The following is a 21,222-nucleotide window of genomic DNA, read 5'->3' as shown; positions in this document are numbered from 1 at the left end:
CATTCAAACGCCACAAGTTGTGCGACAAGAAAATATTTCCAGCAGGAGTGCAGTATGTTGTTGTCGGTTCCTTTTTATTTCCGTGCAGAATTACGGGTATTGTCCACACTAGTGGCCCCCTTCCAGGTATCTGGCTAGCTGCACGCATGGTAGATCTCACCTCAGATCTCCATTCTTTCCAGTTTTGAGGGCCGGCAGTAGAGAGCTTCCATTCTTTACGATCATTCTCCTTCAGCTCTCTCCAAGATAGCATTGGCCGACCAACTCTACGTCTCCCAGGAACTTGTATGTTTAGAGCGCACTTGACTGCACTGCTGGATCTGACAACGTGGCCATACCAGCGGAGTCTCCTTTCCCTTTAAGATGAGGTCGAGGTCATCGATACCAAGCCGCCCCAGCAATTCAGTTGAACCTACAGTGGCCATATCTTCAGGCTTGATGTTACAGATCTGTCTTATCATGGCCCTGTCATTGCGTAGTAGGCGATGGAAGATTTGGCTTGGTCAGTGCCCAGGTCTCACTGGCATGGAGCATAGCGCTCCATATGCAGGTGTTAAACACTCGACCACGGGTCTTATACGACAGGTGGCGTGATGTTAGGACTGGTAGCAGCTCCTTGAACTTCTTCCAAGCGGTCTTCCCACGTGTAGTGGCTGCAAGATCACAGCCACCAGCTGCGGAAAGCATGTCTCCGAGGTAGCAGAAGGAGCCTACAAACTCCAACTTGTCAAGACCAACTTGGATATTACTCTGCGGCCTGCCATCAAGAGGGCGAGCCGTTCCCCTGCATCTTGAACATCTGAAGTCAGGGTCCACAGACAGGCGCATGATCCCACTGCATTTCTTGTGCACCCAGTGCTTGTGTGTATAAGTCAGACATTAAAATTTTACTCTCAAAAACTGACTTATATGCTAGTATACAGTATACACATATAGGGACGTTATGAAAAAAATTGTAGTTCTCAGAGCAGGTACACATTATATAAAAAGTTTGCAACAAGCGGCACCAAAAGCCGGTAAAAAAAAAACCATTATTGAAAGACAGACTGATACACTGTAAATGAATGATGTTAGGGGGGTTGCTGTAATCAAATGGTTCTTGAAGTTATGAAATATGCTACCCACCTGCAAGGTATTTATACAGGATCTGATGTCATTTTCCGTCTTGTCACAGAGTGCTAGCAGTGTGTTTAGATCTGTCCTCAAACTTTGGGCCTTTGCAACCTAACATAGAAAATTCAGGATTATCTAAAATGATGATTCTCTTTACAAATTGTCAATAACATCAGGGATAGACAAATAGCACTGGCCAACACCAAGGGCAACCATATTTTAAAGTCGGGCAGGTAAAATTACAAGAAGACTTGTAAGTGGGCAAGTGAATTTTTAAAGTAAAATAAAAATATAAGATAATGATATTAAATGTACAGTGTAAATGTGTTGACAGCGTGGATAAACTGAAAGTATGTCAGCATTTATCCAGCGATTTAATAAAAATACATATACTCTTCTAGTGAGAAATGACATTCACAAAAACACTTAAATACACAGCGAAGTTAAAATGGATTACAATGTGCCAAATCTACTTAAACACTGTCAAGGTCAATGCGCAATGCATTGAAAATTAAAACATGGACAACTTTGTGACATTTAGCAGGAAAAGAAAGGACCCTAGACATTAGTTTCTTCAAAGCACGCGAAGTATGACAAAACAAAGAGAATCTGGGGATATTCTCTAATCATGGGAGGAAACTTGATCTTGGCTTTATAACAATGAGCAAACAGAAATAAATATGAAAGAATGGATTTAATAAAATACAAGATAAACAATTTTATAAAGTTTTATATATGTCTTAATTTAAGGTGAGGCAAGTGAATTTTGTGGTTGGGCAAGTTAATTTGGTATTTCTACCTGACCTTGGACAAGCATTTCAAATATCTATTTGTCTACCCCTGAACACAACCTCAGAATCGTTGTACTTCACTTTACGTGAGCCTGTACATATGCTTTCTTATTCCTAATCTGCCTATACACATGTACCTCTGACAATCTACCGGCCAATCTTGCTGGTTCTGTTTGTGGGAAATTAATAACTAAAGCCTGCATTCTCAGCTGTCTCAAAGCTGGGACATACCTGAAGGAATAAAATGATTTATAAATAAAACATTGAAGAAAACATTAAAGTACATCACAGTCATTCAAGATAGGCAGTTTATGTCAATGTCCGTGAACACTGCTGTCTTTTTTCCTACTCACTGATCATTGCAGATACAGATAATTGGTCTGAGAAGAATCCCTTCATCTTTTTTCTTCTTTTTAGTTCCTGCTTCATCAGATCTCTTCACAAAATTTAACAGAACGTTGATAGCTGCCTATAAAAGTGAATAAAAAAGTCCATTAAAAAAGTCCAGTGCCTTGACAAGATGTAAAGTATGAGAAGCATGAAATTTACTTGAGGAAAAAACAACAACTATGTACAGTACATGTATGTGTAGATTCCCCTCTATATTTCCTTGACAATTCATAAAGTTTCCTTGCTGTAAGGCCAAGTAAAATTAATTAGTAGATTATCATTCAAACTTCACAAAAAAATGGGGCGGGTGGGAGGATTTTATTTTTTATTTTTCGCCATGGTATTCTTGACCTCGAAAATGCCTTCTCTCATTGAGAAAAGGCTTTATGAATCATAATTACATGTGTATTTGGGTTTCTAAAAGGCAAAGTGAAACAAAGTACGTTTACGATACCGGACCGGACATCGTAATTTTGAAAAATAAAAAAAATCGGGGCGGGGCGATTTTCGAGGGGCGGGCGGGAATGATAATCTACTAATTAATTTTACTTGGCCTAAAAATAAAGTTCCATGAAAGATTTTGAATAAATGCATTGCTATGAACAAATTGATCGTTCATGAAAATTATGTTAATTAATAAAATCAAACAAGACGAAACTGAAGAAAATAAAATCTCCCAAAATATAAGCAATTTATAAAGTACAGCATGTTGTAGTTGATAAAAAGTCCTCTTATAAAATTGATCTGTCTTACTTGTGGTGCTCCGTCAATTTCATCAATCACCAGACAGTTGGGTCTGGGGTCCGATTCCAGCACAGACTTCATTTGTGTGGCAGCCTCTAATTTTGTTTTGAACACATCTGCACTTCTGTCATCACTACCAACAAAAGGAAATTAAAACCAGCCCTTCCTTTACACTATTAAGCATTACTGGATAGTAAGTTTTGAATCAGCTGAATGTTTATTCTTGAGATATAAAAACTGAAATGAAAATGATTTCCAAATACTGTTTGCTAAATGTTTGCTTTATCAGTATATAAAATAATGTACCTTGCATTCATTTCCACAACATTGTATCCAGAGTGTTTGGCAATTATATGAGCAAGAGTTGTCTTTCCTAGGCCAGGCGGTCCATTTAGAAGCACCACCTGAAAGACATATATATATTGACAACCTTAGCAATAACGCACAGGTATTGATTGCCCAAATCATCAAGAAATAAATGTACACACTGTGGTTTAGAGTGTTTTGCAATGTCTACTGAATGAACATCAACTTGCTTTTGAAGTGCAGTAACCAATACCCAGTGACTGTGTAGTCTGTACATTGTTAAAAGAGAGTTTTCTGTTTAGAGAAATCCAGAGTCTTAAGCTTTACGAACTTTTTGCACTGGTCTGTTGTGTTTATCTAACTCATCAATGACTTCTGGTAAGAATTTCTTCTTTTTGTGTTCTTTCTCTTTTTCTTTCTTGGAAACCTCCTTCTTCCTTAATTTGACATCTTTTCCAAACACAACGTAATCCCACAGCTTCAACCAGTGTAATAAAGTCCTGTTTATGGACTGAAATCAAAATAAGATTTAAATGCATGCATAAATGTATTTTCAATGCATTATATTTTGTATTTATTTATTCTATTTACATTACAGTGTACAGATTCTACTGTAAATTACAATCTTTATGCTTTGGTGCTTGATAAAGTTAATGGACTTAAAAGAGAGTGTTTCGGGAAAATAGGGTTTTTTTTCATTATCCTTTCTTCAGATTACACACACTTTATTAAAAGTTTGGTTATCTCTGTCACAATTTGTTTTCCTTGTATATGACTAAAGCAACTTTACCCTTTAATTTTCACACTCTTCATGTCATGAAATCTTGTATCTCTCAATGTAAAATATACATATACAGTAGGTATAGATCCCTTTCACTCTCATTAACTCGATGGATAGTTTGTTTTTACGTGTACCAGCATATTGCCATCCGTCAGGTGTTCTAACTACATACAGTAAAACACACGAAGTGAAAGTTATTTGTTATTGGATAAAACAAAGTTTGGTTATAAGGAACTGTTTTTCGCTCACTTTTTTGTTCACTATAAATGTGTTTTACTGTATACTTGGATTTCAATTGAATTGGCGGAGTGAATGTGTGTCTTCTTAGTTAGACATATCCCATCATTCCATGCACTCAAAAATGAACTGGTGTACACAATAATGGATTGTAATCAATGAACAGTTTTTGAAAGTTAGACGGTAAACTTGGATTTAATTGATTGTATATTGTTTACTGTCCCTCTCAAGAATTTTTCACTCATATGGAAGTCACCATTGCTGGTGAAGAGCTGCAAAATTTAGGCCTATGATCGGTATCCACAGTCCTAGAATAGTGAGAGAATCTTCATTGTGCCACACCTGCTATGACACGGGGCCTAGGTTTCTGCAGTCTCAGTCTGCAGTCTCATTCGAAGGACCGCCCCATTTAGTAACCTATTACAACAAGCAAGAGGCAATGAGGACCTACTGTATATACTCGCCTATAAGTTGGATTTTTGGGAGTCAATTTTTGGTCCAAAACGCTATGTCCGATTTATAGGCGCGTCCTAAGAAGTTTGTTATATTTCTGGGTGGCGTAATGTAATGTTTTTTAAACAACTTGAGATATATCATGGACTACCACACAAATGATTATTGTTCACAAATACTAGACATGTTGTATTGTTTATGTATTTTAAAATTATGTATAAAGTACAAGTATTTACATATTTTTTCTAGTTAAAAATTATTTACATACCAGTAACTAATACTTTCATTTCAACTAATCTATCGTTTATCAGTAAAACTGAATTACGAACCCGATTTAATATTGAAATATTCATATGTATACCGGCTGAAATATATTTCATAAAAGATTGAATATTGTTTAACACAGTGTCAGGTACTGGTAATTAGGAGACCATAATTGCTTTGGTAAACAAGGGATCAATGCCCATAATAGATCAAGGGTTGCGTTTAAACCCCAAACAGATATGGCTTGGATATTGAGCACCTCGTAATTATTAATTTCTCCAATTCTCTATTTTTTGAAACATAGGTAAAAACACTAAAGCATTGGCTGAAATTGTTAACTGATTCAACAAAAATTTGTACCGACTTATAAACAGATCAATGGCAAATTCCTACAAAATAACCTTAAAAAATACAACCGACTTATAGGCGGACCGACTTATAGGCGAGTATATACGGTACTCAAACCCAGATCCCCAAGGCTTAACTTTGAATGTCATGAGTCAAAAGTTATGACATAATATTACATGCATTCTCATTTTACAATACCACATGTGTGCAGACACTTATAGTATACATTTATGATACTTACACTTATAATTTGTTTTACTTGCACATATCATACACCAATATGCATTAACTACTGCAAAACATTAGAGCAATAGTCTAATTTTACTTTCAAGCATGGAAGCAAGATACAACATACAAATGTATCACCCTTACTCGTTTCTTAATTTTATCGAACAAGTGAAATAATTTTTTGACATACAATTGTACAGATGATCTGAAGATCAGATTGTCGTGTCATTACCGGTGTCTAAATACATACATCGCAGCATACCACACACATGTATGTATGATGAAAATAATAGCTTTATACATCTACATAATACTAAAATCTGCTGCTCAGAATACCAAGCAATCCAAAACTTGAACCCTCAATCTCTTAAAATCTTTTCAGAGATCACATGGACTTCAAATGATTTTTTTAGTCCCCTCTATTTTATACAACTCTTCACTAACCTCATCACTCAGTAGATCTGTGTACATTCTGGGAGCAAACTTTTCCACCCACAGCAGTTTTTCTGGTTCAGTACATACAGTTTCCTCTTCATCGTCATCAACATCACTCAGTCTATCCGACAAGTCTCTATAAAAGTTTCCATCTCATTATCGAACAGTTACACACTGAATCTACTGTTCATTCATGATTGACAATCCTTTTCAGAAAGGAACTTTAATGTAAGATTAATTCCCATTTTATCCTTCTCTATACACTGTAGTTTATACAGTTGTACATGCAGTCTACTCCACTTACATTGAAGTCACGTATATTGAACTATCTGTTATACTGAAGTAATAAAAATAAATCCAAAATAACATTACTCATATTGTTCAACATCAGTTATAGTGAACTTTGGATATAATAGACAATTCAGGTCGCCCCCTAAATTTCAATATACAGTACACTCCACTTATATTGAAGTTGGTTATATTGAAATATCTGTTATATTGAAGTTAAAATAAATCCCCCAGTAGCAATATTTGTGTAGTTCAGCATTGGTTATATTGAACTTTGGATATAATGAACAATTCAGGTCGGTCCCCTGGGTTTCATTATATCCGGAGTAGACTGTATAAGGAGTAGACAGTACTGTGTTCTGAACAGAGTTTACAAAATTCTCTAGAGTACTTGTGGATTTCTCGTGTCCAGTGCTCTGCCTCTGCAATAAGCCTTTCTTCTCTCTGTCAAAAAAATGAAAGGATCACAAACATCAGTTCCCACTGGACACTTCTAACATGTAGTGATGGTGATATATCTTTATAATTGGAATAGTGTACAACAATTAACCAATTAAAGTTCTCTAGAAGACTTTTAAAACCAACTAAGGTTCTCTAGAAGACTTTTAAAACCAACTAAGGTTCTCTAGAAGACTTTTAAAGCCAACTAAGGTTCTCTAGAAGACTTTTAAAACCAACTAAGGTTCTCTAGAAGACTTTTAAAGCCAACTAAGGTTCTCTAGAAGACTTTTAAAACCAACTAAGGTTCTCTAGATGACTTTTAAAGCCAACTAAAGTTCTCTAGATGACTTTTAAAGCCAACTAAAGTTCTTTAAAAGACTTCTAACACAGACGAGAATGTTCTTGACATTTCTACTTCAGTAAAAATAAAATTGAAAAGTATAATTCGTTGTATTTCCATTTCCAAAGATCAACAATAAATGATATCATTGCTGCCGAGCTAAATTCTTACCAATTTCTCTGCCTGTTCACGCAGCTGCTCAAAAGATATTGAAAGCAGCTGTCTCTTTTTCTTTGATCTCCCAACATCATCAAACTAGTCACATAAAAATTCAAAAACAGAACAAATACATGTCACATATGCAGCTTTGTAAACAACCAAATACATCAGTTATATTATACACACATATTTAACATATCAGTTTTCAAGAAATAGAAAAATATTAAGCAAATAATCTCAACAACAACAAAAATGAAGTCCACCTCTTTTGACAGTGTTGTTTCATCTTTGAGTTTAACATAAAATCTCTCCCCTTGTGAATTTGTTGTACTTATGAAATCTCCACTAGGAATTCTTTTGTGAATTCTGGGTCTTTCGTAGTCATAATCTACAAAACAAAAGGTAGCTGTTAATAGGTAAACTTTAAAAAGCATCCATTTGCAAACATTGAGAAAAATCTCCTGGAGTGTACCAACATTTTAAAGTCAAACTTCACAAGAATCACCACAACCAGTAATACTGATAAATATTTAGGACTATAAATTTACTCTCTGTCAAGTCAGAAACATTTCTCTCTCCACTCTGGTGAACAAGGTTTGTCCGTATATCTGTGATTCTCTTTTCTATTGTAACAGCAGGAGGAGGGGGGATGTCGAAGTCATTAGTTCTGGCCTTTTTGTTCTGTCTCTCTATAAAATGAAATAATTTTATTCTAGCTACTTTATATGGTAAGAATCAAATTCCTCAACTTCAAATGACATTTTAAAATTTATACATGTATCAGAGAATATTATGATGACTACCCATTATCACTATGAAAAAATGTTGTAGAACTGGTCTTCAATATTTTCATATGAAAATATGTAATTTAAGCAAAAAATGCCATGCCATTTGTAACAGTGATCATGGGGAAAATTATAGCTTCTTATGATTTTATTCAAAATACATGCATATGTACCGGTATGATGAAATCATATTGTCAAAGGTGAAATACCCAAATCATGATTAAAATTAACATCACAATTAATAAATTACAAAATGTAGATTAAAATTGCAACATACAACTTGTATTGATTGAGTGAGGTTTTACGCCGTTTTGGCAATATTTCAGCCATTTTACAACGGTGATACATACAACTTGTAAGACCCTTTCTAAATGTTAAATGAGGTCATGTTTGGAACTTTTGACCTTTCATATTTTCAGTTTGTTGATATAAAAAAAAAAACACAATTGATCCATTGCCATTGAAATGAATTGGAATCTTACAGTACTATTTTGGGAACTGATGCCGAACAAAGAGCATTATAGAATTCAGAAGTCATTTTGATCATATCTGCCACTTATGGCCTTTAAATAAATTGATACAGAGTGTAAAAATAGAAAGAAAGATTTCTGAAAGAAGATTAAGATATTACTTAAAGTTGGAAAATCCTCATCTTGGTCATCCCATCCTGACCAGTTGGAAAAGTCCTCATCACTCCTCAGTCTTTTCTCTGATCGTTTGAATTCATCATTTAATAAAACGACACTGCCGCTTTGTTTTTCCGGACTCTCTAACGGTTCCAAGTTACTGGTATTCAAGTCTTTCGCAGGCTTGGCATTTGGAGTGTCAAATTTTAGACTTCTCTTTGTCTTGCATGGCGAAAAATCAGGTGCTGTTCATAAATGATGAGAGTTCGAGTCAAAACAATACCTGGTTACACTGTGGCAAATTCATACAGTACATTGACAATATCATACAAAACTTTAAAGATCTATAACCTGCATTTTATTTTATAAAATGTATTTTTTATTTCTCCTTATTCATTAAAGTTAAAACTTTCCTTACAATTATTCAAATGAATCTTATCTATCTACGTTAAAAGGATAACAGACAATTTTTTAACTTCCAAGTACTAACATGACATTTTGTGTTACCTTTAGAAGGTCAAGCATGATAAAATGGAAATGTGGTCAGTCATTAACCAGTCAACTTACACCCAAAGAATGCTTAGAAAGGAGAATGTCTAACTGCAGTATTTTGTGAGCATTTGCTTTGTTTAAACATGGAGATTTTGTTAATAAAATACGCTGAAAGTTTAATAGAAAATTATAATACCGCTATGCAAATGAGTAATTTAGTTAAAAAATCAAATCCTTGCAAAAGGATTAATAAAAGGCCTGAATAATGAAAATTGATGGTGATGATCTGTGCTTTTTTTCTACAGAAATTTGCACTAAGATAATAGAAGGTTTCACAATATCATTGTTTGAGAAGTTTTATTTTATCTAATGAAAAACATAGTTCAATCTAATCTATGCCTTAACCATGTTAACATTTCTTTATTTCCAAATGACAATAGTGATGACAAAGGAATCCCATAAATGGATATCCTAGCTGCCACAATGTTAGATCCTGCTGACTAACCTGGCATATTCTATATTTAAAATTTATCCACTTACCTCATTAGAAAGTACAATCTTCATACTTTATTGGTATCAAATAATTTTCAAAACCTTTCAATTTCAAAATAACATGAGTTGTATGTTTTGTCTAACTTGCTTATTAGCAGAAAATCTACTAAAATATTCCTAACTTTGCATCCCATGAAGATACAAATATAAAAAGAACAATAACCATCTAGTTTTATTCTCATGTTGTTATTTCAATTTCTGAGTAAAAACTGTGTTTATTTTGACAAATGGAGATGATAAAACATGTTAAAAAACCCAATAAACTCTGCAAACTTTCACCAGTAATCATGTGTAAATAGTTTATTGATAAGAATTAGCTAATTTTAGCACCAAGATATTGAACATTAATAACCTTACAATGGTTTATAGCTAAGGAGGAATAACGCACCAAAGACATCTTATATGGCGTGAATGTAAAGTGGAGGATATGTACAATAATATTTCGAAATTGAAAACTTTTGTAGAAAACAATCTATAAAAAAAAAAAAAAAAACTGCTAGACTCAAACACACGATCTACTGATCAGCAGCTGACATGTTAACCTACTGCGCTACCAAACTAGGCAATTACTTAAAGAGACACTACAGCTCGTTTCCACATTTTAATGAAGTTTGTTTTAAAACATGTATTGATAAAATGATTAAAATCATATCGATACTGACAATTTTGAACAATTTGAATGCATCAATTTGCTCTCAATTGCACTTTGAAAATCATCCGGAATGCAAAGGTTTCTTCATGCTGACTCGGACTTTTGAATGCTTATTTACATCACGTGATTTTGAATGACAGCAAAGGTGTTGTGTAGAAAATTATTTAAATACCCTTATGGTGTCCCCACTCGCCTTTCAAGTATGAGATTATTCCCTGCTTCTTATAATTAAGTAATTATAAATCATTACCGTAGTTTAACAGAACAGTGTCTTCACAGCTAGTCCCAATAGCAGATTTAGTGTGGGCCAGGATCCCCCGCCCCCTCCTTTTTCCGCCACAAATTGTGAGTAATACTCCAGATTTGGCACCCAAAATGGCTGAGTACTTTGACTAATATTTGAATTTTACAACCCCCTTTGGAAATCCTAGATCCGCCACTGAGTCCTGCATGCGTTTCTCCTAGCTCTTTGATTTCCAAAGGTCATACTGATCCCAAAGTAAATTTTGGTTCACGTATGAGTTTTCTCTCAATCTATTTTTACCTCGTTTTCTCGCAGAATCTGTCAAAATTCTGGATTTATCCACTACACTTTTTTCTCACTGGACGACATGTTGCACTGTTTACCACCTATGCGCATGCATCTGAAGACCAAAAGGAGGAGACTCGATATATTTTGTAATTTTAGGCCATCAAAAAGTATTGATTTTTACATTATTTACGAGAATTCTTAACTTTTGATAAATGTTATTTTCGCAAAGTTCATACATTCAACTAGGCAACAAAAATTGAGAAAGCTCTGGGAAAATTGTTATTACATGATTTTTGTGCATAATGAGCTGTAGTGTCTCTTTAAAAGGAATATACAAGTATTGCTGATATCTATAATTTCATTCATGTTTCAAAAGGAAGTCTGCCATTATGACAAAACACCTTTTTTATCAATTCATTCCATAAAAAAGAAATCATTTAAAAATAATTCAGAGCTTGTATCTAGCCTAGTACCAAAGGCCTTGGGTACTAGGCTAAGTTTGTATCACTCTTTCAATGGTGAAATCATACTTCATAGGTCGGGAGGTGCTAATTATTCAACGAGCCATGATAAAATAAAATTTTAGTGTAGGTACACCTAGGTTCACAATATTGAATCACTCGGGTAAATAATTTATATCAGTGCCCCATTTCCAAAATTGTATTTTTTTTAAAAACTTTTGATTAGTGGAATTTTCTGATGAGATTAAAAATCCATAAAATAATAAGCCTTTGTCATCGTTATTCATTGTCAAATGGAAATTAAATGTTAATAAACATTACATATGTTTGACATTGACAGCGTCGTCACAATGAAAATATTGTTGAATGATCATAAAATAACACTTGATTTTCTTCAGTCTTCACAAGTAGACTGTTCTTACTATCCAACCTATACTATAGCATTCCCTACTGGTAAGATTAGTATGCTTGAAAATTGTTCCCTGCGTAACTATCTTCACATATAGATACTAATTTATATTTTACAGCAGAACTATATGATGCTTCGTACGTTCAAAGTCTTCAAGGGCATCTAATTCATCCGCATACTGTGATTCGAAATCATTCTCGTCCATTTCAACTTCTCCCGCGTATTGTTTACTATATAAGATTATTGTGATTCCGAACCCGATGGAATATGTTCTTCATGATTTTTTTTTTTTATTATTCATTTATTTCCCCCCGTCTTCTTTCCATCGTTTGAAAAATAGGACATTACTAATTATGATTACTGATTTTATCATGTACTTATTATACAATGCGTCAGTCTCTGGGAAGAAAATGAAAGTTCAAGTCTTAAATGTCTTTAGTACACATACCTCAATATTAAGCATTTTCGGCACATCAATCCACACAGTGACCAATCCCAAGCTTCATGTTGATATTGAGATTATTTATTGATATTTGAAACGTGAAACTTTTTTATGGCACGCCATATTTTATATCTATTCCTCTATAAAGATATTTTATAAAATTTACGAGATATCTTTTATTTTTAATAAGATATATCTAATAAATCTTATAAGATATTTCATATAACTTACAGTTTTTAAGATATCTCATAAATATATAAGATATCTTACAAACTATATAAGATATCTCATAAAGTTTATTAGGCACCTTATATATTAAACAAGATATCTTATAAATTCTATAAGATATCTCATAAATGAATTTTCATAAGATATCTCATAAACTTTGTAAGCTATCTTATAACTTTTATAAGACATATTATAACTTTTATAAAATATCTTATAAAAAGGGTTTATAAGATATCTCATAAAATATATGAGATATCCTATAAGCTTTCTTTTTTAAAGATATCTTACAAAAGTTATAAGATGTCTCTAAATGTTGTAAGATATCTTATAAAAGTTATAAGATATTCCAAGAAGATTATAATAATAATAGTTTATTCACCAATCAAGGGCCCTCAGGGGGCATGTACATGTTAACAGGCAATTAATTATAACAATGAAAATAAATAACAATCAATTAGAAGTACCACTGGTAATACTGACAGAGTTCACACTTCTGCACTGCACATATCTATATAATTATATATGAAATACTGATTACAGACAAGATTTAAATTAACAACATGATAAATAAAATAACCCAACTGCCTCACATAAGTTACTGGGATAGCAGATGATAGTGTCGTGTGAATACTTATATAAAAGAGAATAATAGCATTATATGAAAGAATAAAAAACAAAACAAAAAAAAAACCCACAAACCCACAATATGTTGACCTGATTACAGGATTATATGATATCTTATAAAAATTAATTTATAAGATATCTTATTAAGTTTATGAGATGTCTTCATCATCATCATCAATCCACTTCGTCCCATGGGGGACATAGGGCGGCTACAGTGGCTCTCCATCTCCCTCTGTCTTGTGCAATGGTCTTAGCTTCTCCCCAGGTCTTGCCAATTTTCTTCAGGTCTGATGTTAATACCCTGCGCCAGGTGTTCTTTGGCCGTCCCCGCTTTCTCTGTCTCTGTGGATTCCATTCTAGGGCTTGTTTTGTGATGTTAGTACTGGGTTTCCTCAGTGTATGCCCTATTCAGTTCCATCTGCGTGTTCTGATGGTGATTTCCACTGGTTGTTGGTTGGTCCTCTTCCACAGGTTTGCATTGCTTATAACATCTGGCCACTTTATCCCGAGGATGTTTCTCAGGCACTTGTTTACAAAGACCTGGACTGATTTCATGGATGTTGATGTTTCTCTCCAGGTTTCAGACCCATATAGTAGAACAGACTTCACGTTGGTGTTGAAGATTCTGATCTTGGTGCGTGTTCTCAGTGCCTTGCTTCGCCATACTGGTCTTAACATGGCAAAAGCTTGCTGGGCCTTCATATTATATTTCATAATATTTTATGAAGATTATATGGTATCTTATAAAAATTAATTTATAAGATATCTTATTAAGTTTATGAGATGTCTTATAAAACATAAAAGATATCTGATATGTTTTATAAGATCTCTTTATAAAGAAAAAATATAATATATCTCAAATCTTTTATATGATATCTTAAAAAAGATATAAGATATCCCATAAACTTTAGAAGATATCTTATAACTTTTATAAGATATCTTTTAAAATTCATGAGATATCTTTAAAGAGGAATAAATGTAAAAAACGGCGTACCATATTTTTTCACCTCCTTAGTGGTACAACAAAGTCAAATTCTTTCATAAAAAGTTGTCTTTATCTAACTTCCGTTCTTGTGACTAAAGGTGACAAAGTAGAATGATAAAACGTGCCAGTTATATATGTTTCTGGGTCAACAACACAAGAAGTGCTTGTCTGACGTAATACTTATGAACTGTACGTATTTTCACTTGTTACAATTGACAGGCTTCGTTGACAATGTAGGGGTAGTTTCTAGGTGTACAGTGGCACAATGTTTACCCCACGCCCACCCAAAAATAGATAATAAATTAAATATAATCCAATTATGAATTATTTAAAGCCGTCACATTTCACGATTTCACAAGTTTTATCTGGAACGAGATGAGCTATGAATTACGGAGGATTTTATTCCTTTTAACATTTTTTTAATCGAAGTACTGGATCCTTTTAGATGGATATACAAGAATATATTTCGTAGATATCAAATCTTGAGTTTTGCAGACTCTCGGGAAGATAATACAGTAGAGACAATAACGAATGGTATAGCGGTATATTATTTGCTAGTGATTCTATAGTAGTCCCCATGGGAAAGAGAAAGGGGGATATTCGGAGATAGTCTGCCTTATCACCGACTTTGTTCACCTTCTCACAGCTAGCATCATTTATAATCAGAAATCAGCTGCTTTTAATATGTTTAAAAACATATCTAGAAATTTGTTTTAAGATTTTGAATTACAAGCATAAGTAGTATATTTAGATTTAAAACAAAAGTCCCATGGACCACATCGCTCACCTGCGTATCGTTGCATTTCCCTAATAGATTTGTAAATACTTCAACCTTTTACTGTGAACCCCGGTCCTGGTTAGGATGGACACGAGTGGACTCAGGACCCCTGACATTGTGAGGGTGGACACGAGTGGACTCAGGACCCCTGACATTGTGAGGATGGACACGAGTGGACTCAGGACCCCTGACATTGTGAGGATGGACACGAGTGGACTCAGGACCCCTGACATTGTGAGGGTGGACACGAGTGGACTCAGGGCCCCTGGTATTGTGAGGATGGACACGAGGGATGGTACTGGTTCTGTGGACAATTCGTAAACATCTTGACTTTACACTTACCGTTCTTACTATACCACGAAGCTTTCCTGCCAGTTTTGGCTTTTCTGGTATAGCAGTGCTCAAAGAGATTAAACAGCTCATCGTATTTTATATTTGCTAATCATCTTCCGTACATCCCTTGGGGTTTCACTTGAGCAAACTTGACTAATCTTTAAATATCCAAGAGCATGTACATTGCGTCAAGTTTGGTTGACCTTTGTCTAGTCTTTAAGTTTGCACATAACAGATTGTCAAATGATGGACAAAATCTCGATCAGAAAAAAACATACTTCAACTTTCATTACTTGTGCTTTCGCCACTTGAGCATTCATCACTTGAGCTTTCACCACTTTAGCTTTCATCGCTTGAGCTTTCACTACTTGAGTTTCCATCACTTGAGCTTTCATCACTTGAACTTTCATCACTTGAGCTTTCTTTCATCACTTTAGTTTTCATCACTTGAGTTTTCATCACTTGAGCTTTCATCACTTGAGCTTTCTTTCATCACTTGAACTTTCATCACTTGAGCTTTCTTTCATCACTTTAGTTTTCATCACTTGAGTTTTCATCACTTGAGCTTTCATCACTTGAGCTTTCTTTCATCACTTGAGCTTTCATCACTTTAGCTTTCATTAATTGAGCTCTCGTTACTTGAGTTTCCATCACTTGAGCTTTCATCACTTGAGCTTTCATTATTTTAGTTTTCATCACTAGAGCATTCATCACTTAATGAGCTTTCATCACTTGAGCTTTCATAACTAGCGTATTCATCATTTGAGCTTTCAGCGCAAGTGAACTAAAATGTAATAACGTTTTATGTCTTCATCCCTACTACCGAAAACTCAATCTCTCACCAGAGGGCGTGTTACGCAAGTACTGCATGGAACTCTGGGTAGAGAATATATAGCAAATGCATCAATGGAACACGCTAGGTCTTTTTAAGAAAATTATTTTTCACGGAAATGGCCGAGTAGTTAAGATTGGCAATGCATGTATATTGGCATTTTTTAATCTTACCGAGCCTCTTACAATATTCTGGGAAATGAGAGGAGTTTTTGAAACACTGCCAAGATCAGTGTCATCTCGTCCCGTCGCCCCATTGTACCGCCGTATGAATATTGAAGTCAAAGCTTATATGGATACTAACTATTTTTTTAAAAGAAAATAAAGTTGAGTTTAAAGTTAATAAAAATACAACTACCGGTAGAGTTTAGATATTTTTATCCTGATTTACTTGTATTTGATTGCAGGCAGCTCTATTTGTGTTTGCATAATCACACGTATGAGATACATATCTTCTTGTGTGTGGGTTTTTTTTTCTTCGAGTGAATCCCCGCTAATTTAATCTGTTATATAACTTCATTTTCAAATTAAATGACATTTTTTTTCAATTCACATCAATTCCCTGTTTTCACTGCCTTTATAACCAGGGAACATTTAGATCTATATTTTATATGGTTTTATAGCTAAGACACAGTAACGGCCAACCATACATTTTTAAGTGATTATGAGAGATGCTTGAACTCCCCAGACGAAACAAATCATAGACAAAACCGGTATAAACCGAGTTATTCTAGTTTCAAGCTGAAAAAAGGTTGTGTTTAATTGTTAAATATTTTTGAAAATGCATCTTATGGGTCAATAAACTTAGCGATGTTTCCATGATCATGTGATAAAGAGTCCTTCTGTATTTATTTCGCTATCTATACTTAAATTACAAAAACTCAAAAATGCAAGTGTTGCTTTATGAATTTATTATTGTGCAAAGAATTGCAAAGATATATTGGTGCCGGGATCAAATTCGGGGGGTTGGGGGTGTGTGTGTGTGTGTGGGGGGGGGGATGGGTAGTTGAAATCCACGACAGGCAAAAAAAAAATCCCTAATTTGGGAATGGGAATTGAGTTGACCAAAAAAGTACCCCTTCCTGGTCCCTTCAGTTCCAACGCAAATGGAATGAATTGTTAATTAATTAATTTTAATATTTATACACAGCCACTGTTACACCAAAGACGCTAAGAAAAGACAAATAGATGGGCTCTATATCGTTTTATATTTTACCAACGTGATTGTCCATCAAAAAGGTGAATCTCTCTCTCTCTCTCTCTCTCTCTCTCTCTCTCTCTCTCTCTCTCTCTCTTACTTATAGCAGGTTAAAAGTTGTGATAAGTCATATTAACGTTTTCAGTGGAGTGAGTCTATTGTTTTGTTTTTCTTTATGTTTGGGCAATAGGCAGATTTCAACTATACTTCTTATATTTCGAGATCATAGATACATAAATTATAATAGATTTTATTATTGAACAATATTGGCCTTGATTCAACCGAAATTTCTCACTGTTTCTATAGAAGACAATGGATATGTACATGTAACAAATCAAAATGGACACTGAAGTATTTTCGTTTGCCAAGCACTACCATTCCCCCACCTTGGTGTCTCGAGTTTCCAGTTATCGCAATTGTAAAAATTTCACAAACGAATATAGCACGTGCATTGTAAATTGTTTATAAAATATATCTATTCGTGCAACAACGTACTACACTGCATGCACCACACGAAACTAACAAGCGATTAGTTTCAAAGTATGATTCAAACCATGTAATTTAATTATAGATACACAACGCAACGCAACGTACACAAACGCACTTGAAAAATTTGGATCAAAATACGGTATTCCAAACATTACAAAACATGTTTGATTTCTTCGTGTGTGTTTAGAGATTCACTGCAATGCTCATACATCCCTCGGTATGCAACAACAAGGTTATGTTCAAGTTATATGTGTTTCATTTTCAGTAACAGGAGGCAAGATTAATGTTATGTAATTGTAAGATCATTTCAAGGCAGAAGAACTGTCAATACTGAACATTGTAAGTCTGTCACAGTTCCCTCCCTAGCACCATTTTTTTCCCCCTCTTAACTGAAAAATCAAGAAACAAATAAAAATCCAATCACAAAGCCAAACTTTAAATAATTTATAATTTATGTCTGTTTCAAACCGCCGTACGTCATTACCTAATTAATAGGTACTTCTCTCGATCACCAGACTCTTTCTCGCCCCTCCCCTTTCCGGGTCATACGATGCCACATTACCCTATAAAACAGCACTGTGCACCAGACTCTTCGTCACAGGAAATTCTGGCGCAATATTAGAACACATTGACCTAGAATCATTATGGCTTGTGTTAAATTCTCCCTAATGGCTGTGTTCTTGGTCGTGATGGTCAATGCCATTCCTACACAAGGTAAAGCTGTTTTTTAAGTCTACGAACGTTTTTTTTTTTTTTCTTTCTTTTTTTGAATGCAGTAATTATTTGTTTCTAATTTTTTTGACATGCAGGTATTGCATTTTTGTTTGGTTGTGGGGGACGTTTCGTTTGTTTTGGGATACATGTATGTTTTCTTGGTTTCGTTATACATTTTTTCAAAGCGTTAGAAGAAAGACGAAGGTCAATTAATTATATGTGTTTGATTTAGATGAAGCAATTAGAAATTGAAAGTTGTTAAGTTTTCAGAGCAATTTAATTATTTCTTTCTGGTTAAGAACATTCGAACAAAAAAATAAAAGATGTTAATGACGGGAACATGTATATGAAAGATATAAAAAGTCTGCAATATGATTATTGAATTCATAATGCAGATTTTTAAATCTGTTTAAAACATGTTGTTGAAATTACACACTTTGACAGGTTCTGTTAACAAATACCGGTAGGATATTTAATTCGGTCATACAATGGAGGGGGGAGGGGTTAACGACGGTTATCCAAATTCATTTTTAATTTTAATATGTTCGTTTGAAAAAATGCTGATCAGATGAAATGTTTGTTTCACTCACCAGTGTCCAGGGACCACACGTGCACTCATGATAATGAATTCATGTGTATGACTGACGGCCATGACACCTGTCTACCCATGGAGTGGAGGTGTGACACAGAAATTGACTGTGACGGGGGAGTTGACGAGCAGGGCTGTCGTAAGTGTTCAAAACTGACCTAACAAACCCTATAAGTAGTCAGTGCGATAGGTATCTTCAAAATTTAACTCATCCTCAATATTTTTTTCAGCGCCAGTAACTTGTCAGGCGGATGAATTCAAATGTGACAATGGTAATTGCATCCCCGAATCTTTTGTTTGTGACGGTGATCGTGACTGCCGTGATCGAACAGATGAAGCGGGTTGCCGTGCTCGAAATCAGGTAAGTCTGTTATGTCCAAAATGGAATTGGGTAAAGATTCGAAATTCTAGACACACCTTTCCCAAATTCACCAATTTTATTGTCAATTGATGTGCGTAGATGCATACAAGGATATAAAGACATATTAAATTACGAATATACATGTAGGCCTACTTTAGATATACAGTAGCGGGTTAAGAGAAGGTTTACGGGGGTTTTGTCTATGCCTTTGGTTGAATATTGTTAACGAAAGTTGACTTTCTTGCCATGCATTTTGGGCTCTTCCACCCCCCACCCACCCCCCTTAAGTTTAAACTTGGTTTGCATCCCCCCTTGAAAATTTTCTGGATCCGCCCCTAAATAAATATCCCGCGTGTGAATAGAAAATGAGATGAAGGTAAGGACCCCCCCCCCCTCTCCAGCTTTCCGGACATTATTTGCAATTTAATGCATGTGAAATTTACATTGAAAATGAGTGAAAATTGGGCAAGATTAATATGCACTCTATCCAATAACCTTGGTTCCCAGTAGTTTGACATTTGGAACATTAACCTCTAGATATTGGTTCTGGGTTGAAACTCTGGCTCTGGGTTCTACATATTTGGTTCTGAGCCAATCTAATTAAAATTAAAAGTTAGATCCGCTCGCATACACTCGTATAATATATGCGAGCGGATCTAACATATACTTTTAATTGGATTGGATCTCAGTATTCTTATTTGTTATCAATATTTGTGCCGGACATTGGAATGCTTTGTTATTAAGCTTAAATACACGCGTATATCTAGAAAATGTTTACCCACCTTCTACTTTGTTCTTTGGTTCAACGTGTTATTGAGAGTTTAAATTTTACTTTGGTTTTCTTTTCCAGCGAAATCGTTCGTAACTTTGGTGCAATTCAGGGAGTGAACTTGTTGCCTTACGTCACATGTAAACAACACTGCTTCTCTGACGAACACGCAATCGCCATCACCCCCGACCTCTTTGAAACCATTAGGATAACTTACACTGCAGCTCTAACTGACCACAGCCTGAAGACACAAAATTACCAAGTTTCGTGCACTCCGCCCCCCGTTTCCTGTATTCGTTTTTATAAACATATGCATGGACTCTATCAACTGGACTCTGACCAACGACTGAATTTTTTTTATTGTTTATTGTTTATACTTTTATTGAACAAATGAGATTATTTATTTTGATTTTACATGTAATAAACATATACATTTCTTAAACATAGTTTTTTCCCCCACTGTATTGAATGGGTGTTTGGAATGATAGTAGTACAAATTCTGGTTTAAGGAGAAATACTACATCGACATAATGGTTGACTTCCTTTTAAAGCATGAATGTAAATATAAAAATCAGCAATATTTGTCTATTCCGGTTAGAGATAATTTCCTCGCTGAGTGGCTCAGTGGTTTAGAATATGTGGATTGCTAGTTCGAGTCCAGCATACAGGTGTTTTTCCAGATTATTTTCTACTAAAACTGCATTTTTAACCATATAAAGTAAATTTGAAAGTTTTTGATTCCAAAATACTGTACGTGCATATCCTCCACTTTTCATCTATCTGGAATTTCTCTGTTGTAGTACTCCTCTTTTAAAGAGGTCATTCTTCGAGAGAAGCGCTAAAACAAATCCCGTTAAACGTCGATCAAGCGGGACATGGTATCAGTAATTCAAATTAACGATAAAAGAACCCCGATTTCTTGATATATAACGAACTCTTTTCTATATTTTGATAACCAAGAAATGGTAGAATCCATTAGTAATTGATTATTAACTTTAATTCCAATGTTAATTAATTAATTGCTCTTAATTTCAACTCCTTTTGATTAGAAGGT

The 21,222-nt window shown here is 34.6% G+C and overlaps 2 protein-coding genes across 4 annotated transcripts in view; one reads left to right on the top strand and one right to left on the bottom strand.

Moving 5' to 3' along the window:
• Window positions 1-12,273, bottom strand: part of LOC125668885 (chromosome transmission fidelity protein 18 homolog) — a 34,063-nt gene extending 21,790 nt beyond the window's left edge. The window contains exons 1-13 of the mRNA XM_056162098.1: window positions 11,969-12,273; window positions 8,735-8,974; window positions 7,867-8,007; window positions 7,582-7,706; window positions 7,331-7,414; window positions 6,770-6,822; window positions 6,100-6,226; window positions 3,676-3,855; window positions 3,345-3,442; window positions 3,048-3,171; window positions 2,258-2,373; window positions 2,042-2,135; window positions 1,126-1,224 (exon numbers count right to left, since the gene is read on the bottom strand). Of these exons, the coding sequence (XP_056018073.1) occupies window positions 1,126-1,224; window positions 2,042-2,135; window positions 2,258-2,373; window positions 3,048-3,171; window positions 3,345-3,442; window positions 3,676-3,855; window positions 6,100-6,226; window positions 6,770-6,822; window positions 7,331-7,414; window positions 7,582-7,706; window positions 7,867-8,007; window positions 8,735-8,974; window positions 11,969-12,032 (1,545 nt within the window). The 5' untranslated portion in view covers window positions 12,033-12,273. The remainder of the gene's footprint in view (window positions 1-1,125; window positions 1,225-2,041; window positions 2,136-2,257; window positions 2,374-3,047; window positions 3,172-3,344; window positions 3,443-3,675; window positions 3,856-6,099; window positions 6,227-6,769; window positions 6,823-7,330; window positions 7,415-7,581; window positions 7,707-7,866; window positions 8,008-8,734; window positions 8,975-11,968) is intronic.
• Window positions 12,274-18,253: 5,980 nt separating this feature from the next.
• Window positions 18,254-20,610, top strand: LOC125670196 (low-density lipoprotein receptor-like). Of its 3 annotated transcripts, XM_048905237.2 has the most exons (4): window positions 18,254-18,449; window positions 19,043-19,177; window positions 19,269-19,399; window positions 20,250-20,610. In XM_048905237.2, exons 1-4 carry the CDS (start codon window positions 18,380-18,382, stop codon window positions 20,262-20,264), a joined length of 351 nt encoding a protein of 116 aa, XP_048761194.1. In that variant the 5' UTR covers window positions 18,254-18,379; the 3' UTR covers window positions 20,265-20,610. The 3 variants fall into 3 exon arrangements, with proteins under 3 accessions (XP_048761194.1, XP_056018081.1, XP_056018080.1); XM_056162106.1 differs by having other exon boundaries at window positions 18,331-18,449; window positions 19,269-20,610; XM_056162105.1 differs by lacking the exons at window positions 18,254-18,449; window positions 19,043-19,177 and having other exon boundaries at window positions 19,268-19,399.
• Window positions 20,611-21,222: the final 612 nt, after the last annotated feature.

This window comes from Ostrea edulis, chromosome 4 (assembly GCF_947568905.1).
Source record: "Ostrea edulis chromosome 4, xbOstEdul1.1, whole genome shotgun sequence".
Taxonomy (NCBI): Eukaryota; Metazoa; Mollusca; class Bivalvia; order Ostreida; family Ostreidae; genus Ostrea; species Ostrea edulis.
Note: the sequence above shows the minus strand (reverse complement) of the source record. Positions and strands in the feature narration are given on the sequence as shown.